The 18,335-nt window shown below is 39.0% G+C and overlaps 2 protein-coding genes and 1 long non-coding RNA gene across 8 annotated transcripts in view; 2 read left to right on the top strand and 1 right to left on the bottom strand.

Annotated features, from left to right (window-relative positions):
* The window catches only part of LOC146467438 (cyclic GMP-AMP synthase-like receptor 1), an 88,122-nt gene that overhangs the window by 55,348 nt on the left and 14,439 nt on the right, over nt 1-18,335 (top strand). The window lies entirely within an intron of this gene.
* The window catches only part of LOC146467441 (coatomer subunit epsilon-like), a 63,800-nt gene that overhangs the window by 42,743 nt on the left and 2,722 nt on the right, over nt 1-18,335 (bottom strand). The window contains exons 4-7 of the mRNA XM_085125963.1: nt 17,592-17,645; nt 17,440-17,461; nt 17,159-17,218; nt 16,237-16,396 (exon numbers count right to left, since the gene is read on the bottom strand). Coding sequence (XP_084982089.1) covers nt 16,237-16,396; nt 17,159-17,218; nt 17,440-17,461; nt 17,592-17,645 — 296 coding nt within the window. The remainder of the gene's footprint in view (nt 1-16,236; nt 16,397-17,158; nt 17,219-17,439; nt 17,462-17,591; nt 17,646-18,335) is intronic.
* On the top strand, nt 1,534-9,349 carry LOC146467444 (uncharacterized). Of its 6 annotated transcripts, none has more exons than XR_014867734.1 (4): nt 1,534-2,793; nt 3,651-3,758; nt 9,036-9,092; nt 9,283-9,349. It is a non-coding gene; the product is annotated as an uncharacterized LOC146467444 (long non-coding RNA). The 6 variants fall into 6 exon arrangements; XR_014867735.1 differs by having other exon boundaries at nt 8,456-9,092; nt 9,283-9,341; XR_014867738.1 differs by having other exon boundaries at nt 9,039-9,092; nt 9,283-9,340.

Consider the following 18,335-nt stretch of genomic DNA (forward strand, 5'->3'; position numbering starts at 1 on the left):
GCTTTTTTTGTTTACCACGCGGCCATCTTGAATTTTATCAAGTATGCTCTGCAACGCCATCATGCACCATCTTGGGGGGGGGGTTGGCCCCACAGTGTAACTGCGTGTTTATTTATGCACTAGTCAATTGAAACCCCCACCTCCCGGACCCGGGACAGGTAGGGGGATTTGACAAAGGCCCCGATCAAATCATACCAAAACCTCCAGCCCCTGGGGAAAATCTTGAGATCAAATTTCCCTCCCCCTGCCCTGGGAACAAATTGGCAAGGGGTTAAAAAAAAAAGCCCAAACCAAACAAAACAAGACAAAAGAAACCATTCACACTGGATCAATCAGGAGCAAAATATTATTTAATAAGGCAATAGCTTTCTTTTAATACATGTAAACAAAACTTGTTGTGGATTATTAAAATTTGCAAGAATGAATGTGAATTTCACATTACAACAGAGCATTTCTGAACAGTGGTAGCTTTGAAAATGTTAAACAGCACAGTCAGCGTAAAGCCGCTTTCGACTTGGTGCATCCACAAGTCCCATGCATTCGAAATGGAACCACTCTATAGGGCAGCCAGGATTAGCGCGTGTTTAAGCCTTTTTTATAATTTAGCTCTCACGGGTATATCTTTGACTGACCGCCCTCTCAGTGTAACATATGAGGGAAAGGTCTTTGTAGATTTCTTTGAGCCATATCCATGGTTGTTGCTCTATTAAATGTCAGGCTTTCATGAGGATTTGTTTTAAGTTTAAGTTTACGGGACAACCTCTCCCCTGTAGGTGTGATTTTGGATTTTGAATTTACTGTTCAAATATGTTTTTAGAAGAGTTTGTTCTGAGAAGTCTCAGTGCTTCGGCTTTGATGAAGCCTTTTTTGACCCCTGGGGTGGCACAAAGAGAAGTGCGTATATTGAAATGTTTCAGTAGGTTTGAAGTGTGACGCACATCAAGAACTGAATTGCTTCTGAATCTTTCACCTTTATAAATGTTTGTATCCAGAAATGTTTCTGTTTCTGAAATTTCAGCCGTAAATTTAATTGTGGGGTGGTGTTTGTTTGCTTAATTGCTCAATGAACTGCATTATCTCCTCTCCTTAAAGTCCAGAGGAAAAATATGTCGTCTATATATCGTTTCCAAATGAGCGGTTTTAAAATCTCTGTTTTTAAAATCTCCGCAAAGGCGACTGCCATTTTTGTACCCATGGCTGCACCATGGGTTTGTAGGCAGAGTTTTGCATAGAGCTGGAATGAATTTTCTTCTCTCTTTTGAATTGTCTTTAAACCAAATTTTGCGAAGCATTTCGCCAATAATCAGCCAATATTGATGGCGCGAAAATGACAACGTGCAGTTGATTAACTTCGCGAAGAACTTCAGTACCTGAGTCAACCACAGTCAAATCTCCCTGACTGACCCCGAGGTGGGGACACTGTAAAGAAGCAAAACACATCTTATCTACCACCCCCAGGGGACAGATCTCTGATCAAAAGTGCTTATATGCCCTATTATCCCCCTATCTGTCCTGGGTCCGGGGGAAGGGGGGTGGGGGTTTTAATTGACTAGTGCATTAAGGAAATTGATGCACAGATATGCCTTTACATTGTTTACAAAAGTGTTTTATCAGTGTTTACACAAAAATTTAGCCTTGTCGTGTGGCTTTACATGTGCGACCGGAAAACGAACCCGAAAAAATTGGTCAGTGCTGATATTTTTGGGTCTTTCAGACCGACCAAAAAAATAAAGATTCACTCTAGTGCGGTTTGTTTACACGACTTTGTCATCAAATCTGCTTACGTGCAACCATCGGCACTTTTCAAGTCTTCTTCGGTCTTTCCGGCAGTTCACAGCAGCTTCCTGATATCAGCCTTTAGTTTGGTAAGCACTCAGTTCTGTAATTCTGTAATTTTATTCATTTTATCTTGGTTTCATTTCATTCAGATCATTTTAAGACATTTTGGACTTATTTTAGATCATTTTAGGTCATTCCTTGTTTTAGTAACAACGCCAAATGCATCGCATGCAGCTGCCAGTATGCATATTTCAGGTTAAAATCCCTGGAATCCAGTTGCAAAGAGCAGCATTTGATGGTACGTACTGTGGTAGAACCTCAAAAAAAAAACTCTAACTTTGAAGGGATTAAATAAAAGAAAACAATCCAAATGATCACGGTTGATTTGATATGGAAAAAGACCTTGACTGTGTCTCAGCAATCCTCAGGTGCGACATTAAATGAAACAAACGACAACAAACAAACAAACAAACATCAAATGACATGAAACAAAAAGGAATTACACTTATATTAATTACCATATCTTTCTTCAGAAACAAAGTTTAGGAGTCAAATTCAAGGTAAGGAAAATGCATGGCTTTTTTAATGATCTGGTAAGGGCAGTGTGTACTGTCATTTTGTAACATTTTCAGATTTAAGTGGTTTAGTGAATTGGTATTAAAAAGCCAGATTGTCCCCGAGATTGTTGATGCATTGTAATATGTATCAAATACTGTATACATGTAGATCTCTTTAAAATCTTGTGCTTAGCCTTTTGAAGCTGACTGAAGGCGAAATGTTCAAGAGAAGTACTGAATGAGAGAGGCAGAAACTCTATCAAGCCCAACCATCAAACCCACCATCTTTACAGTGCCATGTATGTTGACAATGTTTGTTTTAATTGGTTTTTGATAGGATCTTGTTTCTGATAGTGCCAGTGTGGGTATGAAAGTGAAGGTTCTCAGTCTGAGATAAATTATTATTCTGCAAGTTCCACTTATCCTGCTCTTCTAAGCTGTTCCATCCCTGGAAAAGGTGCGTGCTCAATAGGTATGGATTATAAAGGCATGCTTAAATTAGAATTCAAGTGCACTTTTAAAAATGTGCATGCCAGTTTTAATATCACATATCCACCACTTAAAAGGTTCAATTATGTCTCTGGTTTTTGTGACATCACATGGTAGGGAAATGAGCACATCAGCACATCTAAAATGTTTTTCTTTGGTATGGGGTCCTGAGTCTCCAAATTAGACATGCATGCAGAGCACAGTTTTATTTTACCCCCAGTCTCCCAGCAGTAGTTATATAATATAATAAAAGAATATTTAATAAGTTGTTTGGAGGTGACAATCCTCTTGATCTAGCTGATTTTACATGTCTGGAATTAGACAATGTAACTTCTAACTACTGGACCTACACTGTAAGTTGTCAATATATGAAGAATTCCTGTGGGATGGTTTTTAAATGCATGCCAAGTGATGCCAAGTGGAAGTTATTATAATGTTAATAAGGTTTGAAGAATAAAGAGTGTAAGTTATGGCAGTGGTTTGCTTACTTACATTGCTAATGGCTAATGGTGGAATGTGTTGAATAAGTTATGTCACCTAGCTTGTAAGCCTAATCGTTACTAAAAATTTATTGGGTCTCTAGTAAGGTTTCTTTTTTTCTTCTTTTGTAATTGGTCAAGTCCCTAAGAGAAGGAGGTGTGGGATTGTGGAAAATTGATTCTGTGCTTACATGTAAAAAGAACATAACAAGATATGCTCTACTGTTATTTTCTTGTTTATTCATGAGATGCATATAAGCATGAGTTGTTTTTCTGCAATTCCCCATCCAGTAGGGGGATTTATAGGGTAAGTTAATTTCCGGTGTGATTCTCTATCTCTTTTTAGAGCCTCAACTGCTTGCCAAAAAGAAAGTTTGTTCCAAGGATCCAAATAACAGTATTCATGTTGAGGATGTGATTCCATATCAAGACTGTGGAGTTCAGAGCTCTTAGAGTAAGTTGACCTAAAAATTATTATGTATGTGAGCAGCATGACTTTGCCAATACAGAACTACACAAAGCACTGTTTGTGATCACTCCTAAAAGTGACCATCATTGTGAAATCTGTGACATATTATAAGCCCTGTGTTAAAAAGATCCTCTAAGTGACATCTACCCTAAGCGATGGCACCACTTTTTTGAATAACCAACTGGCCCTTTTCTCCTAAGCGACCAGTGCAGCCTTCAGAAAACAAGCATTAGCCAATAATGATACTTAAGGTTACAATTGGTAGCTTTCACTGAAGCATCAGCTCTCTCTTTATGAACCATGTAGAAGTTCATTCAAGGCGGCCGGTATATGATTTTACAGAAAATTTGCATTTGCAGCTTCCAAAATTTATCAAATCGGTATTGCAGCTGCTTGACAAAAATCACTAAGAATTGCTGCTTGGTGGTAGGACAAATCCAGAAAACAAAACCTTCTGTGTATCTCTGTCTGCTAAACAAGCTACATGTATTACAGTTGCTTCTAGTTTGCGTTTCAAAATAAAGTTGCTACATGATTAGCAATCGGTGTAATTTTGTTCTGCTGAAGCTTATGCCAATTTGGTATTCCACAACACCAACTATTAAACATTTCCAGTTGTTTAACTCTAGACATACCATTACAGTGTAATTGTAACAGCAGGTTTAATAAACATGTTAAAGACTGGTTTTGGTTTTAAAATATCCATAGAAAACCACTGTGGTGTCCTCAAAATCATGTAAATTGATCAGATTATCGAAGTGTTAACAACATTTGAAATAATTTATCTTTGAATCAAAGTCTCCTGTGAGCCAACTCGTGAATGCAGATGACGCATCAGTATTTTAATTGAAATTAATATGGCTACATACACTACCTTGAAAGCTAAAAGAAGTCACATCTTTGCCTGATCATGTAACGAGAAATAACCATATGTGTACTATAAAAATGATTCTAAACTTATTCCCTACATATTGTATAAGGTTATTCTGATGCGCCTTGGAACAAATTTTCGGGTGTTTTTTATTCAAAGTTCATGCAGACACTTCACTCATTCAATTTAAGACGCCACACTTTGTGGAAAAACGGGAAAACTTATAACTTTGCTCATATTAAATGAAAAATCTCCATTCTTGCTTTAAAATAATTGTCAAATTTTTATCTACAGATTGAATAAGATTATTTTGATGCGCTGTGAAACAAATTTTCACTTCTTTTTTTATTCAAAGTTCATGCCGACACTTCACTGATTGAATTCAAGACACCGCACTTTCACTGCGCATGCTTGAAAGTCAACAGCCGAATCAGCCAACCAACCTAGTGAAAAACCCACCATTGCTATCACTCGTTCATTGTGCATGCTCGCATTTACGAGTTAAAAATGGGTATGGAAGTGGTTCATTTTGCCAGCTTGCTGTGATGTTGGAAGGGAGTGCCCATAGTTTTACGCAACACGGCACAAACTTCAATAATCAGCCTGGTCATAATTGCATTTCTGAAATTGAAACCTCCCAGCATAAAATTGGAAATACAAAAATCTGATCATGACAGATTTAAACTACAACATGCAGGTGTCATGACTGCTCACGTATCCTACCCCCTTAATGTTGTAGTTGGCAACAAGACTTTTTTCTCTAAACATACATTTTGTATTTTTTGCACAAGAATTTAAAATGGGTGTGGTTTTAAAAACAATGGAAGCAGTGCATTTTGCCAGCTTGCTGTGATATTAGAAGGGAGTGCCCATAGTTTTACGCAACACGGCACAAACTTCGGTAATCAGCCTGGTCATAATTGCATCTCTGAAATTGAAACCTCCCAGCATAAAATTGGAAATACAAAAATCTGATCATGACAGATTTAAACTACAACATGCAGGTGTCATGACTGCTCATGTATCCTACCCCTTTAATATTGGAGTGGGCAACATGACTAAATTTTTCTCTAAACTTACATTTTTGAATTTTTTTAAACCAGAATTTAACAATTTGGGCCCATTGGACAATGGGGCAGAAAAGTTTCAAGTTGTTCAAAGCTTAGTTTTTTTGTACAAATGTTTTCACCAGAGGACATTCACTTTTTTTTACTGTTAATCCTGGTTATGGATCTTCTGTTGTCTAAGTGTAGAGTCGTCCACTGTAAATAAACTTTTCTTAACAGGGGAACATATGTTATGGATGTTGGAACATAAAGTCTGTTCATACAATGTATTTATATTGGACAATAATGTTAGTCTCCTGCAGTGGAACATTCACAATTAATTAAATTGTAATAGCAACTGGAACCACAATGACAGACGACTTCTTCCTACATACTCCTTCACATCAAAAGCTCAACGGTATGACCATGAAAAAACTGTAATAATCAAGACTGAGTGTACTGAGACAGCGTATTGTTGCAATCTGATCCCCCATTGAATGAAACAGTACAATTTCAGTCAATTTCAGTCAATTCCAGTAGCTGTGAAAACTCAGACAGATTTTTCAGTTCTTAAGATATTTAAATCTCATTGGGCTGAATTCTGTTACCACAACCTCGAATCTTTCAGCTTTTAGTGGTGAGTTGGCCCCAGGGTGTTATGGCACCCTGTAAACTAAACATGATGTACTCTGAGAAAACCTAACTTTTAAAATGCAAAATCTGCAATGAAACCCAATGGGAAGGAGAAAGAGATGGAGGTCAAAGAATAGCTGCCTCTGTCATGAGATAAGTAACAAGACCATCCCCAGGCATTGATATGTTATGTTTATTTTTAATACAGTTCCCTGAAAAAAGGGTGACGATCAGGTTATTGAACTGTGCAAAACATAAAAAGAAGTTGTATGGTTTAAGATAGTGCCACTTTCAGTTCTTCAGTTACTTCACCATTTCATTATGGATATTGGAACTGCAGGGATGTTCCTCAGCACTAAGAAATAATTCCTGGATTCTAAAGCAATAACCTGTGAACAGGCTCCCAAGTGGGGTCTATGGCAAAGATGAAAATCGAGCTCTTCCTCGCCCCATACCGTGCTCCGCCCGCCCGGCTCGCCGATTTTTCTTTTCACCCTATACCCCACTTGGGAGCCTGTTCACAGGCTATAAAGCAAATGCTCCATGCAGATAACTGATTTTGGTAGCAAGTCATAATTGCTTGTATTGTACCCATTAATAAGTGTTGTGGAATGCCGAATTCCAATTACCATAATGAAAGACAAAACTTCTGTGCTGTGATGATATTTAAATCTCATAGGTTTTTCCCTGCAAACAACCACTTCACATCTCTCAACTGCATGAACACCGCCAGCACAGTTTCCCAAACACTTCTTTAAGAGGTGATTACGGCTAATAAGAATACCACCTTGATTTATTTTGTTAAAAACAAAATACTGCCTTTTTCCTGTCCGTGATTCCAATGTCAGTGCAGGCTGGTTTTCTCTCTTGACTGATGGCCAAAGTTGTTTAATAATGGTGGACTTAACAATTTTATGGTAAATCAAATCAAAAACTTCTCAGGAAATGTTCATAGTGAAATCTCCTCTCCATGGTGTCGCTAAAGTTGGTTTTGAGCGCAGTCTTCTAATTACCTTTTCGTGAAGCTTTTTCATTGTCCTTTTTGACCATTCCTTGGATGGGAATCAACTTTTGCAAGTCTGGATTTCGACCACTAAACGTTGTATTTCTCTTCGATGACTCCTACTGCTGCTTCGAACTCAGCAAAAAAGCATGAAATATCCCTCAACTCCGTGCCGTTTTCTGTACAAGACATGTACTCCTCGAAAAACTGGCTTATTTGATCAGAAGGAGGATTTTCCAGAAAGAGCTTGGCCGCCATATTAGATTCTACCAAAGCCCCCCAAAATTCTCCCATGACAGGCTGCGCGCCTCTGATGATCCACATTGGATTACCTATGATGGTCTCAAAGGAAGGCAGCGTCTAGGAACTGGTCTCACCGGCCGTGCACACTGTAGGAAAGGGAATCCTATCTCATTGCTTTTTTTGTTCAGATATAAAGTCTTTAGAAATTCTCTCATAAACAAATTGGTGTTTCAACCAAATGTATTACAGTTTTCCTTTTTCCAAGAATCTTAAAACCTAATCTTTTTAAAGTTTAAAATATACTACAAATACGTGACTCTCAAAACCTCGCGAAGCTAGGGCTGGGCGGACAGTCGATTTGAAGTGAAGGAATGTGCTAAGGCAGCTATAAGAAAGTATAAATTGTCACTAATAGGCCTTTTGCAGTAGCTGGTCACATGATCAACTTTCCGATCAAAAACAGTTCTCCTTTGGAAAGTTTTGTTACAAGGTCTTAGGAACTGAGAGAGCATATTTAAAGTAGGTTAATTACCCGTAAATTTTTATCCATATATCTCAAAAGTAAGATTAGAAGGATTTGTACTGGAAAACTCCTCAATCTTTATAATTCTTCGGGTCATACTCAGCCTCATCCAGTGATAGGTAATTATGATCATCATCATCATCATCATCATCATCATCATCATCATTATTATTATTATTATTGTCAGTAAGTATATCACTCTTTCCAATATTAGTTTATTCCATGGTCCCTATATTTGTAATGCATCTTCTTCCCCCCTTTGACCCAACAGTCTATTATTATTGTGCTCCTCATGTGTTCAAAATCAAGTGTCGATGTTTCCAATGCAAACTAAATGTAGCATTTTTTTGTTATTTTGTTCAGATAATCAGATTTCTTGTGATTATGAGATGGGATGTGGCTGAAATAGAGTGAAAAATTATACAATTGCATAATATCAGAACCTTGGTATCATCTTCAACCTTATTGGCCTTTCAAACAGACACAAAGAGACAATATAGGTTGGTTTCCATGCAAACACGTGCCCTTCAATGAAGAAAATCAATAGCTCAGCTATGGCAAATAATCCCATTAGTAGAAGTAGTTGTTTATTGGCACGTCCTCTTATAAGTTTGGCAAGTAGTCTCCATAAGTAGTCGTGTAAGTATCATGTCCCCATAAGTTTGGCAAGTAGTCCCCATAAGTAGTTGTGTAAGTATCATGTCCCCATAAGTTCGGCAAGTAGTCCCCATAAGTAGTCGTGTACTATCATGTCCCCATAAGTTTAGCAAGAATTAAAATTCCCGTTAAGTAGTCAGAGGGGAGTTGATGAAACCCCAGGAAGCAAATGTCTTGACTTATAACAAACAAGCAACCAAACAGCCTTCTTCTTCTTCTTCTTCTTCTTCTTCTTCTTCTTCTTCTTCTTCTTCTTCTTCTTCTTCTTCTTCTTCTTCTGCATCAGAAGAGGTGGTCCTCGCAAGTAGGGTATCACTATGGAAACACAGACCTCACAAGTTAGGTGAGTATGTCCCCATAAGAATTGTATGGCAAGTAGTACCCATAAGTATTCAAAGTTGAGTATTGGGCAGGTCCTCATAACTAAGACCCCACAAAAAAAATTGAAATTTCCTAAAGTCTAATCAAGTGTTTAAAGAGATGGGCAAATAAGCTACCAAACATCCATATTTTTTTTTTCATACCTCCAATAGAAAGGGGGGTCCTCATAAGAGGTGTATGGAAACACAGACCTCACAAGTTGCCAAAGGTGAGTATGTGTGTGTGTGTATGTGTGTGTGGAGGCAAGCGCGAAGCGAGCGTGGAGTGCGAACGAGGCGCGACGAGAAAGGCGCAAAAATTTTTTTGTCCCCCTCCCTTTGTGCGTCACTCGAGTTCCGCAATAGCCTCGTGCTTACTTCCGCTCACCTAAAAAAGCACACAAAAATAAATTAATAACAATAATAATAATAATAATAATAATAATGATGATGATGATGATGATGATGATGATGATGATGATAATAACAATAATAATAATAATAATGATGATGATGATGATGATGATGATGATGATGATGATGATGATGATGATGATGATAATAATAATAATAATAATAATAATAATAATAATAATAATAACGCTTGTTCTGCAGGCCAACATGTAGCGCTTTTGTGTATGCCACCGGCTTTGCGCGTGACCTCAGTTGGGTAGCCGAAATGATCCTCAACCCCGAATCGATCCACATGTTGACCCCGAAATGACCTCGACTCTGAGATGACCCCGTCCTACCAAGTAGCCAGTTTCTAAAATAGTGTCCCAACTTGAATTTATTTCCTAACTGTGCATCGCGTATCCCCGACGAGCCCTCCATGGGGGTTCGGGTGTGCGGCTCAGTTCTCTAAACCTTGTCCCTATTTCAGACCAAAATATCAAATGATTGGGTACCCTTTTTCTAAAACTCATATCCATTTTCAGACTTGGTTTCTTGGATCCATTCCCGTTTTCAGGCTCACGCTGTCAGACCAAATTGGTTACAACATGTACCACCAAACCGGTTCAAAAATTATACCTATTGGTGCTGCACATACCTACGTTATAGTATATAGCTTATGCAGGGGGCGAACCTTGCAGTCAGATACATACTTGTTATGCAATGCTTTCGAGTGGTACTTCTTGAAATATTCCACGAGTGACTTGATATTTCTTAGTATACACACAAGCCTGAGCCATGCCACTCATTGGATTAACGCAAAACGTCACTCTTTAATGCTTTAACGACAAATACAATCAGTGAAAAAATATTCATGAGTCGAATTTCTGCACAGCTGATCGGACTGCGTAGAAAACTTAATACGACAGAGACATGATAGAGACCAAACCGAGAATCAACAGAATGCGGCAACCGTGGACAGCTGTTTCGAGCTGGTTGGCTCTCGTCAGCACGGTGTAGCACAGGAATAAGTGTTCTACCAAATGCACATTGCCTGATTTCATACCGTGGGGGTCTGGGTACGAGTCTGTGTATTATGGGTTATGGGACTCAACACCCACATAGCCGGAAAGAGCACACTGCACTTTACAACATTTCCAAGTTTGGTGTTAATCAAGCTAATATTAGGAAAGATACAGCCATTCAAAAACTCCAAATTTTACTAACAAATGTATGTAACGCCGGACGTGTGTCCGGCGTTCCATACATTTCTTAGTAAATTTTTAAGTTTTTGAATGGCTGTATCTCGCCTAATATTAGCTTGATTGACACCAAACTTGAGGATGTTGTAAAGTTCGATGTGCTCTTTCCGGCTATTTGGGTGTTGAGTCCCATAACCCATAATACACAGACTCGTACCCAGACCCCCACGGTATGAAATCAGGCAATGGTAGTGATTTCGGATGGGACCAAATTCAGAAATCGGTACACGTCATAGCGCGTGACTACGATCAATGAACAAAAGAACTGAAATATCATGTGGCCGTCGCAATAAGTTAAATGAGAAAAACAAAACTTTCCTTCATAGGTAAAAAAAAGTATTCAACCAGTTGTGTAAGACAGGACATGGCGAGAACAGACATTTTGGATACACTAAGTGACATCAAAATTCAGAATTTCGCGCACTTTAAATTACACAAGTCGCTCGTTTCGCTGATTAAGGGGCCGCTTACATGGTGGAAGGAAGATCCAAGCACTAAGAAGATCCGAGAAGGCGAAAAACCTTTCTGTTTGTTTTGCATGCAGAAATTTCGGCCGAGGTTGTTACCAAGTGGAGAAGGAAAAAAGAATAACTGTCGGCCTTGAGCAGCTGAACGCCCGGCTGCCGCCATGTTTGTTCTTTTTGTCTCTAGTACTAAGATCTTCCGAGCGAAAGTTGTTTACATGGTGCTAGGATCTTCCTAGTTCTAGGATCTTCCTATCTCTCAGCCAGGAAGCTCCTATCTCTAGGAAGAACCTAGCGCTAGGGCCAAGTGCAACTTTTTGCATGTAAACTGAATAGAGAAAACATATGGCGCTAGGATGATCCGCCCTCTAGGATCTTCCTAGTGCTAGGATATGTTTAGAGCATGAAAGGGAGCGATTTCAACAATGCAGACATTCGCGCGCACTTGCGTTTTCTTTCGCTCTCGTATCCTTCATTGGCTTGTGGGATGGAAAATGAAAAATTGAAAATTTCGTCTCCATTATTCATTTAAAATAGGAAGACTTCCTTGTGTAATAGATTGATTAAAGCACATGATTTGTGTGGAACCATTTTTTTTTTTTTTTAAATATTTCATTTCTTGAAGTTATCCTGGAATCAAACAGAATAAATTGGGAAATGTGTTGTATTTGGACAGCTTTCAGTTTTTACGAAGCTGATGAACTGATAGAAGTGGTTCATTTTTTACATATAACCTGTAATTTCCTTTTTGTTCCCTTACCTTTTCGCCATTTTTAACACAGGATTTTCCCGCCCTCTTTCATAGTGTGAGTCTTCACAAGCGGCCACGCGCGCGCACACGGAAAAGAAAAGTGTTTGGTACCCATTTACCTCGTGCTATGAGTTTGTACCGGCTATTTTTTTTTTTTTTTTTCAATAATGTAAGGCTTTTCAAAAGTTCCTGTATTTTTTGGACTCATTGAAGGAACTGGAGTTTGGCTGAGCTGTCGGAGCTGCATACACGTTAGGCCGGTGGCTCGAAACGTCTTGGAGGATGGACGGGACCAATGCACGAACGATACCAAATGTAACGAGTTGCGGATCGTTGCGCCAACGTCAGAAACTTTTACATTCGGAAACTCGGACACGTTTAAATTCAATTTCAATTATTGTCAGTGAAGATACAACATTCAACAAGACGTTTGCTTTATCTGACTTGTCATTTGCCCCGCGGTCACGCACGTTTTGACTGAAAGCGTATATTGCGTGACAGTTAAGAGATACGTCAAAAGGTTCAATGGTCGTTTGGCGGCTAGAAGCAAACTCGTCTTTTCTTCTTGTGAAAAGGATTTTTAAGGTACAATAAGCCATATAATCAGTTTAAGTAACGACTAACCTTGTTTGTGATTTAATTTGTTTAGTAAAGTTAACGTAAATAAAAATATTCTCTGTCGAAATCAAAACGAACTAATTTATATGCATATTTGTCGATGTTGTAGCCCTAAACCAAATTACGTGTTCGTAACTAAAATCATATTTACTAACGTTAAACCTGTCCCAATTCAAGCGATTGACTTTATTGAACATTGTGCTATGAAAGAATACCCAGAGTTTTGAATTGTTTGTTGGAAAAATCAAAATTAGCGAGTGTGATGTGAAAATAGCTTGCCTCCTTTGAAGGTCAAAAGGTCAACTATTGATGATAAATAGCATGTTCAAATAGCGCTCCAAAAATTTATCGTTTCATTTACCCAAAAATTTTATTTCTTCAAATCGTACACGAAACATTGCTTATTCCGATGAATATAGTCTTGGTTGACAAAGCCATGTACCAGGATGCTTTTTTTTTGCGGTTGAATTTTACATTATTTTGGCATGCTGTAATTCCGCTAGAAACGGTTAATTTTTAAAATTTGGCCAAATATTCTGGATCACATTGAATGTACATTTGACAGCGTGAAAGTGTGAGGGATTTAGTTCCTCGCGAAGCGAGGGCCGAAGGCCCGAACGTAGCGAGGTTAATAAATTTGTCGGGCCGAGCCGGCCCGAGCGGAGCTAAGCCGCGCGAATTCGAGCGAAAAGTATATTTGCGTTCGACGAAGGAGAACGCAAGCCTAATTTCGTTTTTGGGCCCTGTGTCTTTCGAGTTGGTGTGCCTGTGTACGGCTATGCAGGATTTTTCGAGATTGCTGTAAGGACACCCAAATGGCCCCCCCGCTTGAGTTTTGCAGGGGCATGTGTCGGCTGGGAAACTGGTGCGAACTTATGACGACATCTGACCTCGTTTTCGGGCTAGAGCCATCTTTTTAGTCTCGTTTTCGTATAAGAGTCGCCCCCTCGTTTTCGCGCCATTGCCTGAATTTGCATACATCGGAAAAGTTTTACATTCAGTGTACGGGATCACACTTCAACTGCAATGTTCATCAATATTCACTGGATGGAAATATCTCTACAGAATCTTTTCCCTTTCTTCCAGAAATCTTTTTTGTGAAAGATTGCATTGAGGAAATTACACGTTTTGTGGCCGCGGTAAAATAATTTTCCGTGGGAAATAAATTCATCGAACACGACAGCGCTGCACGCCTGTTGTACATTTCGTCGTGTCAGAAATAGATTTCAACCGGAAACTAGCCTGTGGAACTACGACAAGACCATGCTCATCAAAATCGTTGCTATGTTCAGAAACCTTTTAATCTCTTCCTTTTTGATGCTACAATACGAGTAAAGAGGGCTTTTCACCCAGCCCTTGGTTCGCGAGGTTTTGCGAGTCACGTATTACGTTAGTATAAAATCAAAATACAAAAATATCTGAAATATACACACATCAGAAACTGACATCAGGCCCCAGTTGTTCAAAGAGCGGATTATTTTATCCAGTGGATAATTCGCTATCCAGCGAATAAAATCTATTGGTTGGAGAACATTTTATCCACTGAATAGAGTTATCCGCTCTTTGAATATAAACCTTGGCCCTGAGATGTCTTTCAAAACTGTATGCAAATTAGTTCGCTTCAGTTCGACATTTTTACGGCTTTATAGTCGCGTAAGTTTCGCGGCATTTTGGTAAAATACCTTTTGAGTAGAAGACCAAAATAGTACGCTGGCCTGTAAGTTTCGTTTTTCTCAAAGATTATAAGCGTTATACCGAAAATGATGTGCATCATTTTAAAGTTCGACGGTGTCACGCAACAGGCGGACCGAAAATACTTTCTATTTTTTTTTAAAGTTCAACAACGTAGCCGCTGAAATTTTAAACTCAGCTTCGTTTATTGCAAATATTTCACCTTGGTAGTTACACATTACGTACAGATATAAAAGGGCGAAAGAGCTACCTAAAAAAAGTCACGCAGCAGGCCGTACAATCGCACAACTTAGGGCTGTCGAACGCACTCTATAATCTTTGATTACTACTAGTTATATATGTCTATATATGTTTATATCGTTGAAGGTGTCCGCACAATGACGTCAGACTGTCTGGCGTTGGCTGGAGCAAAATTTGCATACATGGAAAAAAATATGCGTGCATGATCAAATTTCAACTGCAATGTTCATCAATATTCACTGGACACAGAAATATCTCTCCAGAATCTTTTCCCTTTCTTTTAGAAATCTTTTTTGTGAAAGAGTGCATTAAAGAAATTACACGTTTTGTGGCCGCGGTCAATAATTTTCCGTGGGAAATAAATTCATCGAACACGACAGCGCTGCACGCCCGTTGTACATAACGTCGCGTCAGAAATAGATTTTCAACCGCAAACTAGCCCGTGGAACTACGAAAACACCATGCTCATCAAAAAAAAATTCTTAAGGGCGATTTAGACGGTACGATTTTCTCTTACGACTGTCGCATGCGATTTCTAGAGCGCGCGCTGCTTGCGTCATGTAAAAATCGTACACAACTCTCGCCACTCAACATTGCCTTTACCTACGATTGTCGTAGGATTTTAAAACATGTTTTAAAATCCTACGACATTTTTCGTGTTGTGTGCGTCTGACGTAAGGATGTTGTAGGTTGATTTACACGACGCGATTCGTGTTGTAGGCATGGCGTAAGCGTGTCGCATGCGACAAATCGTAGGCAAAATCGTACCGTCTAAATCGCCCTTAATCTCCTCGTTTGATGCTACAATACGAGTAAAGAGGGCTTTCCACCCAGCCCCCGCTTCGCGAGGTTTTGCGAGTCACGTATTTCTAGTTTACTTATGTTCAATTGCTTCGATTTTTATGTTACTCCTTCGTAATTTCAAGACGAGCGGCCCATACAAGTGACACTTTTACCCGCTCACAGGCCACCAAAATCAAAAAGTCACTTTGAAGGTAAAACAATTATCGAAACAAACTGAAACATGTCTTTCTACAAATGGTTTTAGTAGTCCTTTATTATGACAAAGTTTGGCGATTTTCGATTTTTCTATCTTGCATGGTCGTAGGTGAAAGTTCCTGGGGAGCGCTCTTAAACGTTACAGTACCGCTCAAAAGCAAGTTACCACCCTCACACGAGACTCGAGAGACGAGAGTCGCGTCTCGAGAAAAGAGACACTCGTCTCGCGAAGACTGAAAAAAACTGTAAGTACTAAGGCTTGACTTGTTCGCGAGAGTTTTGCGAGAATATCAAGTTGAGTGTCACGGTTTAGTTGATACAGCACGAAACCCTTGTCACGCAGCAAGCTGAATTTATGGAGTTCGATCGCAAGCTTATCGATCATGAACTCGGTTGGAACAAAATCGAGCTTGTATCGAGAGACGCGCCACTCCTCTCGCGAGAAACGAGACGAGACTGGTAACTTACTTTTGAGCGGTACTGAATATGTGGGCTGAGTTTGTTGTTGGTTCTCGTCCTTTGCTCTGAGGGGTTTTTTCTCCGGGTTCTTCGATTTTCCCCTCTCCTCAAAAACCAACATTACTAAAATCTGGAATCTGAGGGGCACGAGGTTGTTAGTCGTAACGGACTGTTAAGTGTCACACTCAATAAAATAAAGTTGATTGATTGATTTTTTATTCATTTAATTAATTTTGGAAGTTTTGCTTACTTTGTCCAGGGCAGCTAGCTTGGAGGAAGCTCTCGGCATCGTCAAACTTCCCCATGTGCATGTATGCAACAGCCTGACCATTGAGCAACATAACTGTTGGGATGTATTTGTCAGAAAGCTCTTGAAAAATGTAATATGCATCCTGGTATTTCTCTCCGCCCTTTGTAGAAGAGAACAAAGAGAGGTCACTCAAAATGAAAGCTACAATGCATAAAGTAAGATACAGGATAGATGTATTTTTTGCTTTCAGTCTGTGACACAGGTATACTCAGAAAAGGAAAATCCGAGTTCCCCTAACAGGAGTCAAACCTATAATCTTCCAATAACTACAATGTAGTTTGGATGCACCCTGTGAATGTTTAAAGCCAAATACACTCAACACTAGTTTCTTTACACCAGGATGGCCATTCATAATTAAATAATATTGCTCTGGTAATTATTTTGTTGGCTTTTATTGGATGACATTTCAAAACGATAGTAAAATTCACTAGATGGCGTAACACCCTTCACTTGTCTCTTTTTCACATTAAACATGAGGCCTCCTCACCATCTGTTTAATAATTTTGTAGATGCAGTTCCAATTGCCTCGCTATTTTCACATTCCTACTAACTATGCAGGATGATTTTTTTTATTATTACATGTACATGTACGTATAGTTATAGAAGTTTTTATTAGCTACAAACTTGTACAGTTGTATTGTGAAGACATTCTGACATCATGTAAATTATCAGTGAATACACTCTGACACTTTAAAAACTTTTCAAAAGGTACAAATTGTCCATGCTGTACATTGAAGTAGAAGTAATAATTAAATTGGAAAGTGAGAACTTTTAATCATTTCTGCCTGCATCTAATCCAACCAACAATACTCAGTACCATGCAAATTTGGACACACTTGTAAATGAAGTTATTGCCACTTACAACAGCAAGGTTAAACCATGCGAGCGAAAGCTGGGTTAGAGTGGCATCGTCATCTTGGTCCTATAAAAAAGTGAAAAATGCACATCGGGTGATTACCTGGTTTGAACAACTAGTGGAAAGGGACATCAAAGAATGAAGCATCTTATAGTGTATTTCGAGCATACTGAAACTGCATACATGTACATGTACAGTATTGAAATACAAAAGTCACTAGTTAAGATAAGACCACTGCTTTGTCCGCTAACGTTCACATTTTGCAAAAATAACAACAGACGGCATACCTGCATTCTCTTTAGTTCTTTCCTGGAAAGTTAAGAAGAAAAAAAAAGATAAAGGCATCATTCATTTTAGTAAAGATTCAGTATACACTGCACATGTAACACCGCATTTCAAAAAACAAGTTTTAGAATAAAGGAATTAAATGCCAACTCACTTGGCCAGGTCTATTCGGTCCATGCCGATGTAAATTTGAACTGACAAAGCTGAGCTGCAGGCAAAATAAATAAATAATGACATACATAAATATATACATTGTAAACAAACAAATAAATAAATAAAATTTATAGACAAAAACCCTTCACATATAATGCACTTTCTTCAAAGCTGAGGTGCAGCAGCTAAGCATTGAACTTAGCCACTGTACCTTCAAAGACAACCTGGGCTGAGTTGCTCGAAGCATGGTAAGCGCTAACCATTTGTTAAAAGGTATTAAAACCTATAGGTTGTTATGGTATTTAACCCGGGTTAGCGCTAACCACGCTTCGAGCAACTGGGCCCTAAATGCTTGGCTACCAAGATGTTAGAAAAGTGCTCAGAAGAAGACTATTAATTTTTCTAAGCTTGCTTTGTTTACAAAATTTTGCACACTCGGGTAGAAACAATAAGAACACTACTTCTCTGATAGTTTAACTTGACTTAAGTACAGTAAATTAAACTTCATTTAGCTGAACTGCAATTTTCCTACAAATGTATAGCCCACGGGTGTATAGTATGACACCTGATTGCTTGAGCCAAAGCAAAACTTTGAGCCCTAATGAGCCCAAGTAACAGTATGACACTAATTCGTGAGCCATCCCTGCTCGGAAAGCAGAGATGGCACAGTGGTGAGAGCACTCGCCTCCCACCAATGTGGCTCGGGTGCAATTCCCAGTCTTGGCGTCATATGTGGGTTGAGTTT

Source organism: Pavona decussata, unplaced genomic scaffold (genome assembly GCF_977016875.1).
Source record: "Pavona decussata unplaced genomic scaffold, jaPavDecu1.1 SCAFFOLD_136, whole genome shotgun sequence".
Taxonomy (NCBI): Eukaryota; Metazoa; Cnidaria; class Anthozoa; order Scleractinia; family Agariciidae; genus Pavona; species Pavona decussata.